Source organism: Miscanthus floridulus, chromosome 9 (genome assembly GCF_019320115.1).
Source record: "Miscanthus floridulus cultivar M001 chromosome 9, ASM1932011v1, whole genome shotgun sequence".
Taxonomy (NCBI): domain Eukaryota; kingdom Viridiplantae; phylum Streptophyta; class Magnoliopsida; order Poales; family Poaceae; genus Miscanthus; species Miscanthus floridulus.
The window spans coordinates 91,643,514-91,656,701 of record NC_089588.1 but is presented as its reverse complement, the minus strand read 5'-3'; the positions used below and the strand labels follow the sequence as shown (position 1 = coordinate 91,656,701).

Genomic DNA, 13,188 nt, shown 5'->3' with positions numbered 1-13,188 from the left:
TTAGTTGGTTGTTTTAGTGGCAAGCAATCATCCCAATTGTGTACAGTATATGACACCTTCTATGGTAGTACAAACTTTAGAATAACTGATACGTGGATTATTCAAGTTCTTTAATAATTAATCAGTTCCCTCCAAGACACAAATGCATGCATGTTGCATCAATATATGAATTGGAAGCTTACATCTTAGGGTAGCAGAAGATGTTTGGCAACACAGAGCTGGAGCGAAGCTAGAAAAACGGGGGTGGATTTTTTTATATTAATTTTTCTCTTCTATGTTTCGATTGGTTTTTTTATTTTTCCTGTCCCGTATATATTTTCCCATATTTTTTTCACGCTTGCTTTTGTCCTTTCTATGTTCAGTTCCCTTTTTCTTTTCGGTTACGTAATTTCATTTTCCGTCCTGTGTTCCTTTTCCGTGTCTTTCCTGTGTTTTTTTCTTTCGGGATTTTCTTATTTCTGTTTTCTTTTTCTTTTATATTCCTTATTTTGGCTCCAGGGATGCAAAACACCAGGACGGCACTCAAGCTGATTCGAATAGAATTTCTAATCATGAAGTCTTAGAACAGAGAGCCCTTAGAATTCCAAGTTGTCGGCGCTATCTTAAGAAGCGTTGTATATGTCATTATAAAAACAGGATGCCCATGAGTCCATGATGGACGAACATATGAGCACAACTTGTGAGTCCGGGTCATGTACTCGACCAAATACGTTTTGGAATCGGATTCCGTATCGCGTTGGACAAGAGCTATTCTAACTCGTATAAACATGGGTATATATATAAGTCTGGTTGGAAGATACCCTCAATTATCCAGTAGTTAGAGGGAGACGGTCCAAAAAATGGATGGATAAAAAAATGGGCAAAATTTTGCTGCTTTAGTATGAGGTATAGGTGTAGAGATAATGCGGTCCTGCCATGCATCAGATAGATCGCGACACCTACCTTAATGGTTCTGCAGAAGTGCTCGTTGGCACGCCCGACACTGTTGGCGACATGAGTCTTCAGGTATGGCTCAACGTGGCTGCGGGTCACGTCAAGACACGCCTGCTCCCCTTCTGGCATTAGAAGTTTGACCCTGGATTCATACTCTTAGAACCATAGTGGTTGGGGGCGCTGCGGACTCCCGTCGGGCAAGGCGAAATCCCCCCTCGAGGGGATGGACGAGGCGAAGCCCGCGCCCGAGGGGTTGAGCGAGGCAGATCCCACGCTCTCGGGATCGGACGAGGTGGATCCCACGCCCTCGGGGTCGGACGTGACGGGGCTCTCGCCCGAGGGGTCGAGCAAGATGGAGGCCGCGCCTTCGAGGTCGGTGACCAGGATCCCACGCCCTCGAGGTCAGACGAGATGGAGCCCGTACCCTTAGGGCCGAGCGAGACCATGATACACTCTTGACCATCCAAGGGAGTTAGCGTTCGCGGCCATCAGCTTCCTTCTTCCGGGTATCCCTAAACCTGATACCCGACACAAAGTAAATGCTAAGTAAAGTAAAGCAAGAGTATAGGCACTTGGCTATTTCCCATGTTGCCCTTACATGAAGCACTCAACCCCAATCCCTTCCATGGAAAATTCGTCCAAATTTTTCTTTAACAATCCAATTGACCCAATGCCTTCTTGACTTCGGTTTGGCTCGACGCAAGCTTTGAGATGCCACCACACATATTTGTGGCTTAGACCTGACAGTGATAGGTACCTTCACTGCCTGGTGAATAGCTCCCCCACGATCCTAGGCATACAAACTAGCAGTGATGCTACGACATTGATTGCTTGTTCAGGCACAGTGCCTGCTCCGCTTCACTCTAGACGTACATGACGGTGTGCTAAAAAATTATGTGCCAAAAATTTGATAATATTGGATTCCTAGTTAATAAGAACTAGAAGCATACTCGAAAGGGCCTCTAGCCTAATGGATAGAAGAGCCTCAGTAGCATCTGAGATCCTAGGTTCGACTCCCCGTGGAAGCACATGTTCCACGATTTAATAGCGTCTATGCTTTCAGTGGTAGGCATTGTTCACGTCGACAGCAAGGCGCCTGTGTTGACTTCATAAATATCGATGGCTCAATCTTTGAAGATGCTCATATGGGTTGGGTTTGCGTGCGTGTATTCATATAGATTAGTAAATATCCTACGCATTGCTACAGAAATTACGGATGATTTGGAATGAAATTAGACTATATACAATTACTTATATGAAGGAAGAAACTATTACAAATTAATACTACGGGATTGTGTAGCATGTTACGTGGACAACTAAATGTTTGTGTGTATTGCAAATGTGGACATCACAATTACATATGTTAGTGGGTTTTATTTGCATGAATCACTAGTAGTGTTTAGGAATATAAGATATAGAGATAGGGATACTTGTTATTTTTTAGAAGAACTTGCTACCTAATGGATCGCACATGATTTAATTAGAACTCTCTCCATACTGAAATACAAGGCATTATTGGAATTGTTCTAAGGATAAGTTAAGAGATAGAACAAAAGAAGCCTGTGTCCCAGATTTTATCTTCCAAAATGTTAAATGCAGATGCCGTTTGTTTTCCTTATTGGTGTATAATTAGCGGGTCTGCCCGTTTAGTTGTTTGTTTTAGTGGCAAGCAATCATCCCAATTGTGTACAGAATATGACACCTTGTATTGTAGTACAAACTTTGAATCTTTAATGCCTTGTATTTCAGGATAGAGGATGTATCAATGAAATAACAAAGAAATTTAAGGTCTCAAAGATTTTTCATCATCCAAGAATGCCACTGAAAGACTGAAGACTGCAGACGCTTTCGTCGTCCTAACTGTTTGCAAGCAAATACATTATTATTATTATTGTAGAATGCCACACATGAACACTACCAGAGACGGCTTCTTTGCCGAGTGTCCCATACTTTGCCGAGTGCTTTTTATCGGGCTCTCGGCAAAGAGGCTATTTGTCGAGTGCCAGAGAGAAAGCACTCGACAAACAATTGGCACTCGGCAAAGAGGTGGTTTGCCGAGTGCCAAGCACTCGGCAAACAATAACACTCGGCAAAGACCAGGTTTGCCGAGTGTCGGGCACTCGGCACACCAAAACACTCGGCAAAGGGCCGCCGCTGTTAACGGCCGGCAGCCGCCGTTAACCCTTTGCCGAGTGTCTTCTTCTGACACTCGGCAAAGTGGTGATTTGCCAAGTGTCATTTTTTGACACTCGGCAAACCATTTTTTTTCACTTTTGACCTCCAAACTTTTTCTGCAGTCCTCATACAATACCTGATACTCCATGTTCCAATGTGGCACATTTCTCGGACATTTTCTATATTTCTTTAATTTATTTCATTTAATTGAATTTTCTTGGATAATTCAAATTATAACTGCTAGTCATTCGAATAATGAAAAAATGAATGGAAAATGATATTCATGTTATTTAGTATAATGTGAGGCCGTATCCAGGACCAGACCACCAATTTCGAACATCTTTTTCACGAAACATGACCACGAACTTGCGGTCAAGTTGTTTTTAAATTCTATAAAAAGCAAAGGAAGTCCAAAAATCATGAAACTTGTTAAGATGTCATGATATCATATGTGGAGGCTATGATAAAAATTTGAGAAGGTTTCGCGCAAGTTGTCACGTATGATGCTTGCAAACCGAAGAATCTCTGAAGAAGTTTCATGATTTCGTGAAGAGGCTGACAAGGTGGTAAGCATCGTACATGACAAACTTGCGCGAAACCTCCTCAATTTTTTATCATAGCCTCCACATATGATATCATGACATCTCGACAAGTTTCAAGATTTTCAGTCTTTGTTTGCTTTTTATAGAATTTAAAAACAACTCGACCGCAAGTTCGTGGTCATGTTTCGTGAACAAGATGTTCGAAATTGGTGGTTTGTTCCTGGATATGGCCTCACATTATACTAAATAACATGAATATCATTTTCCCATTCATTTTTTTCATTATTTGAATGACTAGCAGTTATAATTTGAATTATCCAAGAAAATTCAATTAAATGAAATAAATTAATGAAATATAGAAAAAGTCCGAGAAATGTGCCATATTGGAACATAGAGTACCAGGTATTGTATGAGGACTACGGAAAAAGTTTGGAGGTCAAAAGTGAAAAAAATATGGTTTGTCGAGTGTCAAAAAATGACACTCGGCAAATCACCGCTTTGCCGAGTGTCAAGACGGCTGGCACTCAGCAAAGAATTTTAAAAAAAATTTAAAAAAAACCCTCTTTGACGAGTGCCAGGCTAGGTGGCACTCGGCATAGAATTTAAAAAAATTAAAAAAATACTTTGCTGAGTGCCAGATCGGGGACACTCGGCAAATATTTTTTAAAAAAAAACCCTCTTTGCCGAGTGCAAGGCCAGGTGGCACTCGGCAGAGAATTAAAAATAAATAAAAAATACTTTGTCGAGTGCCAGATCGGGGGCACTCGGCAAAGGGGGGATTAACCCCGCCGGCCCAGCCGGCCCACACACACCGCACACACGCACACACGCACGTAGGCAGACCACGCCAGTGCCGCCGCCGCCCGCGCCAGCGTCGCCGGAGGAGGAGGAGAAAGAGAGGAGGAGGAGGAGAGGTGGAGAGGAGGAAGAAGGAGGAAGGAGGAAGAGGAGGAGGTGGAAGAAGGAGGAAGGAGGAAGAAGAAGAAGGAGGAGGAGGAGGCGCCCCGGCCGCCGTTGCCTTGTCCACCGGTGTCCTGGCCCCTTCACCACCGCCGCCCTACGACGCCCACTAGGTATGCCCTACAGTCATCGTCGTTGTAGTATTACTAGTAGTTGCGGTAGTAGTAGTGGTAGAGTAGCAGTGGTGGTAGTCGTAGGAGTGGTTGTGACATTGTTATATATGTGGTTGGATATATTCTTGTGCATGTCAGCCATCGTGCCGTTGGTTTTCTTGCAGGTTTTGAAAACCTCACCGTGCAGGGGAGGTGCTGCCGAAATTTTGTATTAATAGTTTTATGTTTCTTTTTTTTGCAGAGAAGAGCCCGTCGGAGCAGAGCCGGAGTACCTCGGCGACCCTGATCGCCTTCCTCGCCGCTGCAGGTCCGCCTGCACCGCGTCGCCTCGCCACTGCACCGACCCACCACGGCCCCGCTAGCCTGACTCCACCGCCACCCCAGGTATAACCCCTCTTTCCGTATCATGGTCATAGATCATGTAACCCAGTTAGGCGTCTCCCATTCGAAAGAGATACGGTTGGAAATATGCAGATATTTCCATATCTAAAACCGTATCTGTTTTGAATTGTCCACATTTTTTGGACAGCCCGCGAAAGAGTAGGTGGGGTTAGTTTCCATGGTCTGCTCCGATCCAAGATAGAGTTTTGGCATCATCTCCCTGTTGTTCTCCGGATACACACTCTCCCTGGCAGGACGTGTATTTGGAGAACGGTGAGGTGCTGCCGAAATTCTATCTCAGATAGGAGTAGAGTATGGAAACTAACCTCATCTATGGATCCTCACGTGGGATTAGGACCTATCCTCACCTATTAGATAGTAGGAACATCGTGTAGATGCAATTGATGTTTATATTACTCACCGCTATATATGTTAGAGGATGGAGGACCATGAGTGGATGTACATGGGCTGCGCAAGTTAGGGTCAGGTCACCAATGAATGGATCGACAAGACCGATGCTTTCTTGGAATAGGCATTTGGCCTGGCTGCTAAAGGAGCGAGTAAAATTTGTTGTCCCTGCAGCAAATGTGCAAACAGGAAAAGACAAACAAAGAAGGTCATGGGGGAACATCTTTGGAAGAATGGATTTATGGTAGACTATACCTAGTGGGTCTACCATGGTGAAGCCGATCGTATGAGAGAGGAGGTGGTGAGACCATGAGTCGAGGATTGTGATGCTGATTCTGGGGTAGCAGACATGTTAAATGACTATCACGAGGTACAGTTCGCTGAAGGACATACGGAGGAAGAGCTAGAGGCAACCGCAAAGGCGTTCTACGACATGTTTGTCGTGGCACAGAAACCACTTCACGGCCAGACAAAGGTTTCTCAACTGGATGCCATTGGACGCATAATGGTGTTAAAGTCCTAGTATAGCCTGAGTCGAGACGCCTTTGATGGTATGTTGACAGTTATTGGCAGCCTGCTTCTAGAGGGTCACCTTCTGCCAAAGAGCATGCATGAGTCACAGAAACTCCTTCGTGCACTTAAGATGCCGTATGAGCAGATACATGCCTGCTCGATGGGGTGCGTCCTATTTAGGAAAAAATACGTGGAAGCAAAGTACTATCCAAAGTGTAAATCCTCTAGGTTCCTGGAGGTAGATTCTGGTGATGGCCAGAAGAGCCAGCTTGACATTCCCATGACAATTATACGGCACCTTCCATTCATACCGAGGATCCAATGGCTATACATGACCGAGGAATCCGTGAAACAGATGACATGGCACAAAAATGGCAAACGATACAATCCTGACAGGATGGTACATGCATCCGATGGTGAAGCATGGACCCACTTTGATGGCATTCATCATGAGAAAGCTAAAGAGGCTCGTAATGTATGTGTTGTGCTGGCAATAGATGGGTTCAATCCTTATGGAATGATGGCTGCCCCATACACATGTTGGCCCGTGTTCGTTATCCCCCGCAATCTCCACCCCGGCATATGCTTTCAACGATATAACGTATTCTTGTCATTGATAATTCCTGGACACTCAGGGAATAATATGGGTGTGTTCATGGAGCCTGTGATTGATGAATTGGTCCGTGCTTGGGAGGAAGGGGTATGGACATACGATAGAGCTACAAAGAAAAACTTCAAAATGCATGTTTGGTACCACTACTCCCTACATGACTTCCTGACATATGGGATATTCTGCACCTGGTGTGTTCACGGGAAGTTCCCATGCCCAGTATGCAAGGAAGGTCTAAGGTTCATTTGGTTGCAGAATGGTGGCAAGTATTCATCGTTCCACAAACATCAGCAATTCCTCCCTCTTGACCATGCATTCAGATGAGACATCAAGAACTTTATGAAAGGTGTCGTAGTGACAGACCCTGCACCACCGATAATGACTAGTGCCACAGTTTGTGAATAGATAGATGGTCTCGTGGTCAATCCAGAAGGTGGTTTTGTGGGATATGGTGAGCAACATATGTGGACTCATAAGTCGGGCTTGACTCGGCTCCCCTATTTTGATGACCTTCTCCTTCCACACAACATTGATGTAATGCACACTGAAAAAAACATCACCGAGGCAGACTTGAGCTATTTCTTTCACCAGCTTTGTGCCAAGGAGTTATCTCGGACCATGATTGCTGACTTAGAAAGAATGGCACCTGTGTTGCTCTGTAAGTTAGAGAAGATCTTTCCACCCAGCTTCTTTAATCTGATGCAGCATTTGATTTTGCACCTCCCGTATGAGGCACGAATGGGGGGGCCGTGCAGGGCCGTTGGTGCTATCCAATCGAGAGATGTCTAAAGGTTCTTCAAAAGAAATGTAGAAATAAATGCAAAATCGAGGCTTCCATTGCAGAGGCATACATTCTAGAGGAGGTGGCGAACTTCACAACAACATACTATGGTGACAACCTCCCTAGCGTGCATAATCCACCCCCTCGTTACAATGCTGGAGAAAATGAATCGAACCTCAGCCTTTTCTGAGGGCAACTCGGAAGAGCAAGTGCATCGACCCCCAAGACCTTGAATCATGAAGAGTGGCACCATATCATGCTATACGTGTTGACCAACCTTGACGAAGTGGCGCCGTACATGCAGTAAGTTCTCAACGAACTTGTTAAATACGCCATCACTATTCTGCATCTAACCCCCTTGTTTCTCGTTGGTACAGGGAATTTCTTCATGAATTCTGGCGTCAATCGAGGGATCCTACCCCACAGCAGCTAGATACCCTTCTTAGATAGGGTGCGCGAAATGGAATGCCCGATTTCATTTATTGGTTCAAACGGAAGGTACCATCCAATTTAGCTCGTACTTAGTTTGACATTCCAAGTTACTCGTACATGCGAATAATATAATGATGTATCCTGCTTGAGCTTGTAGGGCCAGAGGGATGCATCTATGTGTGCTGAGTTGAGATAGGTTGCCGATGGCTTTTCCTATAGGGTCAGGTCATTTTCCAGTTATGACGTGAATGATATCGCTTTCGCACAACAAGCTACGAGCAGAGTCGACCCAATCGAAGAACCACAAGTTCTAGAGTTTTTACGCCCGGCGTTGATGAGGTCGAGTATTATGGAAGAATTGAAGAAATATACGAACTCAAGTTTCATGGTTCCAAACCTTTTAATCCCATCATATTCAAATGCCATTGGTTTGATCCTGAAGTAACGAGACATACATATTCTATTCTTGGGCTAGTCGAAATTCAACAGGATTTCATCTTACTAGGAGACGATGTCTATATTGTGGCCCAATAGGCCATGCAAGTTTATTATCTCCCATATGCATGTCAAACCAAAAGGCATCTTAAGGGTTGGGATATTGTGCACAGGGTATCGCCACATGGTAAAGTGCCTGTCCCAAACGATGAAGATTACAACTTAGACCCAAACACATATGACGGAGAGTTCTTTCAAGAAGAGGGACTAGAAGGGAGGTTTGAGATAGACTTAACCGAAGTGATCGGAATGGAAGTAGACAATGAAACGGTTATCGAAGAGGACGCTGGAGATGAGGTGCAAAATGTGAAGGACTTACAAATGCTTGAGCGATTACATTTAGACAATGACAATGGCAACATTGCTCATTCAGATAGTGTTGATTGTTTCGACATGATTGATAGTGATGATGAGACTTATGATCTAGCTAATTCCGATCATGAAGATTATTTCTAATACATGTAATACTATGTTATTTTGTAATTACGTTTTGTTTATTTTGCATCTCTTTCTAAGTACTTCTTGTTTATCTGTGCTTATTGGTTTACTCTTTTTAATTGTAGGTGATTGAACAAAGATGGTGGGCGGTGGGATGAGAAAGCTAGCGTCCTTGTACGGAATGACAAGGACCGCTGCACTGGGCAGAGTAGGAGGAGGAGGAGCCATAGGAGGGAGCTGTCGCCTACCGCCCCGTCGCGTGAGGAGGAGGAGGAGGAGCAGGTGCCCCAGGAGGACGCCGAGGAGGCATAGGAGGATGTGCAGGAGGATGAGGAGGAGGAGGCGACAACAAGGGGTTCCACTTCCTCTAGTTCGTCGAGCGTCTACTTGTGAGGTCCCACGAGCCTCCCTCAGCGACCAATACCTTGTGAGAGATGCCTACTGATTCGACCCGAGGGGGAAAAGTAAGTAACTTTAGATGTTATCACTACTTTATATGATATGTTGAAAATGAAAATAGAAACTAATAATTTTTATTAATCACTTGGGCAGGAACTGGACGATTGTGGCGAGTGGAGGTGCTCACACACGCCAAGTCAGTGGCATCCTCGGTCTTCTATGCAAGGAGCACTTCCCTGGCCTAGTTGAGTACGCCGAAGTGACGGGGCTGGCCTACTCGTTTGACCACTATGCCGCCGCCCCCGATGCTGTAGATCGGGCCCGCAGGGTATTCAACAACAAGGCGGAGCGGGTGAAGTAAGAGCTGTGGGTAAGTCTTCCTCGCACTACATTGCTCAATACATCGCATTCATTGGACATTCTTGAAATATTAAATATATACATCGTGTTTGTATGCAGGATTTCTTTACATGCTAGGACGGACCTGAGGCCAGGGCGGATGCGGTGGCTACCAAATGCTACAAAAAACTCATCGTGGACATGCATTATGAGGCGCACATCCAGGCCATCGTAACTTACCACCGGACCGTCCTTGGAATGAAGGTCACCAAAAGGGACGCAAGAACCATGACGCTGACCTAGGACCAGTACCTGTAGGTAAATACAGAACATTAATATTGATTCCTTTTGAGATTAAGTAGGCTTAATTTCATCTTCTGATATGTCATGTACTTGATGGCCTGTAGATGGTTACTTATTGGTGCGCCGCGCATCCCCAGTGCTGGGTACAGATGGTGGACAAGTGGTGCTCATGCGAGTGGGAGGAGACGCACAACTTATGCCGGGAGAGGCGATTGATGATGCTAGGTGTAGCACACCATCAAGACAGCCGTAGCCTCAGCGGATACGCAGAAACATGGGTATGCGAATTCATTTATTTGTTCTAACGCTCAATTCTGCATGATTTCTAATCATCTTGCTGTTTTTCTCGCAGTCGACGTCACATGGTGGCTAGCCTTGCTCCATCATCAAGGCATTTGCTATGGCCCACAAGGGCAAGGCAACGTCTGACGTCGACTACAACCCGGAGGATGGGCCCAAGGCGTACAGCAATGCGACCGTCCACAACCGCCTCAGTGAGTACACATCGATGGCAAGGGAGGTCCATGGGCCAGAGTATGATCTGAGCACCGAGGACCTTGATGCAGAATTCGTCATGAGGGTGGGAGGAGGCAAGAAGCATGGGCGGTACTGGATTGGCAACGGCGCAATCGACTCGGCCGCTACTCCCAGTCTCTCCTAGATTTGAGCAAGCAGCACGAGCACGAGCCTGGCCATACGACCTCGGTAGGACACTTCACACCACCTGGTGGAGGCACTCGAGGTTATTCCTAGTTTATTCATCGTTCATTGGTTTTTTTATACCTTTCCATTGCATTATTGTAACATTGGGGTGAATATATTGTAGGCCCAGCTAGAACAAGAGAGGAGGATATAGGAGCAGATGCAGGGGAAGATGGAGAGGGTGGCGGCCGAGCAGGAGGCCGAGCAGCGGAGGATGGCAGAGATTCTTCAGTACATGCAAAGTATTGGTGCCGCTACGGGTGTAGTTCCGCCACCTTCGCTATTCGCTCCACCTCCACCTCCTCACTATTCTACTCCTATGAGTATAAATGTTTTACTTTGTATGTTCATGCTTACGGTCAAACCTAGTGGAGTATGAAAGTTTTATTCATGTATGGTATATGTTTATCTTGTCTCACACATGCAATCTCTTCTCCTTTGTGCAGAATCAATCGGTGGCATCGAACGATCCTCATGCTTCAACGAATCCTTCACCAAATCAGTCTCATTGGCCATCTTGGTGATGATACTTGTGGTTGTTAATGGTACTTCTATTTGCAATTTTGGTTGTAGATGATGGAGCACTTGGATTACTTGTGAAGTTATTTGTGATATATTGTGAGACATGTGACGTTTGTGATATTTGTGGTGTTGGTGATATATATGTGCTGTTGATGATATATTTGTGATGTTGGTGATGTTTGTTATATATATCTTCTGTTTATTTGGATGGGATGTAAAAAACTAATAAAAAAGATTGTTTTCAGTCACTTTGCCGAGTGCAATGGCCATGACACTCGGCAAAGTGACAACCTGGGAACATGCTTTGCCAAGTGCAAAGGCTATTGCACTCGGCAAACATCACAGATTTGTTGAGTGCCACGGGCCAGGCACTCGACAAAGGTCGCATGTTTGTCGAGTGTCTTCACAGGACACTCGGCAAATAGGCTACCTTTGCCGAGTGTCTTGCCGGTGGTACTCGGCACAGTGGCCACCTTTGTCGAGTGTCTGAGTTAACGGCGCTCGGCAAAGAGGCGACCTTTGCTGAGTGCTTGACCTTGACACTCGGCAAAGCCGCCGTCACGGTGGCGCTCGGCGTCACGACGACTTTTCTTTGCCGGGTGTCAGATTAGCACTCGGCAAAGGCTTTGCCGAGTGCCTGATAAAGTGCACTCGGCAAACAGGTCTGTGCCGATGAACTGTTTACCGAGCGCCCTTTGCCGAGTGTAACACTCGGCAAAGGCTTTGCCGAGTGTATACCGGCCTTTGCCGAGTGCCTGAGGCACTCGGCAAAGAAGCTGAATCCGGTAGTGGAAGGCAATAGAAGTTCCTCTTGGCTCTCTTAACTCTCATGTTCCTTTTATTTCACACCGTTGTATGCAACTATGCATGCTTAGAAGTTGAGGATGCCTGCATCCTTGTAGGATTTCACACCGATTCCTACCTAGCTGGGGAGATATTCCTAACACACACCCAGGCAACCTGATCAGAGCCACCTCGGGTATCCTTTGGTACAATTCAGGACCAAATCGTGGGTCCAATCAGCGCCACACTCTCAAAGATACTACCAATCTGCCAGGAAGCTCGAGACTTGAACCCGCCCTTAGACTCACGCCATCGGCTCTTCACACATCCTTACTGTCTCTAGGGTGCGCACTTTCACTTATTGGGTCCCAACCTAAATTGAGCTACTCGGCTTCGTGATCGGAATGACTTATCCGGCAAACTATGTGAGAGGCATGCGTTCAACATGACAAGATGACCTCCAACGACCGGTCCTTAAATGACACAGATGGAATCACTATGATCACCACCAACATAAGACTCCGCCCTATCTCCAATGAATCGATAACACCAAGTTATGTTCCACAATAGCACAATATAGCCAACCGTGATCAAGTTATCGCCTATGGCTCGTAGGTGACAGGAAATCACCCGCTTTCTACCGGTCTAAGCATGGCTAAGCATAAAGGTCGATCCTGGACCTACATAGGGTTCAAGGTATATTTCTGGACAAGGTAGTTCTATGCATCAAGTGGTTCCAATAAACTCTTATAACCTAATGCATCAAACATAAAGAACTCAAGTGATATTTGTAAAAACAATGGAGGCTTACAATGCTCCGGGACGTGCCTGTGGTCTAACACTAGGTCAGTGTTTGTTAGATGACACTGGCTTGGCAAGCATCTCCCATTTCGGCACTTGCTTAGTCCTTCCATCTTTGGGATAGGTCCACCATACACCGTCTTCGGGTTTGGCTCCAACATCACGTCCTTCACGTGGTTCATCTAGCGTACCTAGATGAGATGCAAGATACAAGTGCATGAATATGAAGAATGGTAATATGACATGCATCACATAATAGCATTCAAGGCAAACATAAGATCATGCAAGACATAGACACCTTGAGTTATTTAACTAAACATCACACAACCTATTATAGAGGGATAACAAGCATATTAGGCATGGCACACAAATGAACTTAAGTTCAAATATTGCACACATGCATCAATCGAGAACTAACCAACAAGTTTAGCCAAAACAAGAGCAAGCTAAAGCAATCACCTAACACATGTATAGAAATCTGGACAGCAGCACAGCAGTCACTTATTTTAACCAAAACTAGAGATATAAGCATCCAACAAGGGTAACCCTATACTTTAT

At 45.3% G+C, this 13,188-nt stretch overlaps 1 protein-coding gene across 1 annotated transcript in view; it reads left to right on the top strand.

Annotated features, from left to right (window-relative positions):
- The first annotated feature begins 915 nt into the window (after positions 1 to 915).
- The window catches only part of LOC136480282 (uncharacterized), a 40,955-nt gene continuing 28,682 nt past the window's right edge, over positions 916 to 13,188 (top strand). Inside the window, exons 1-2 of the mRNA XM_066477871.1 lie at positions 916 to 1,005; positions 1,094 to 1,305. Of these exons, the coding sequence (XP_066333968.1) occupies positions 916 to 1,005; positions 1,094 to 1,305 (302 nt within the window). The remainder of the gene's footprint in view (positions 1,006 to 1,093; positions 1,306 to 13,188) is intronic.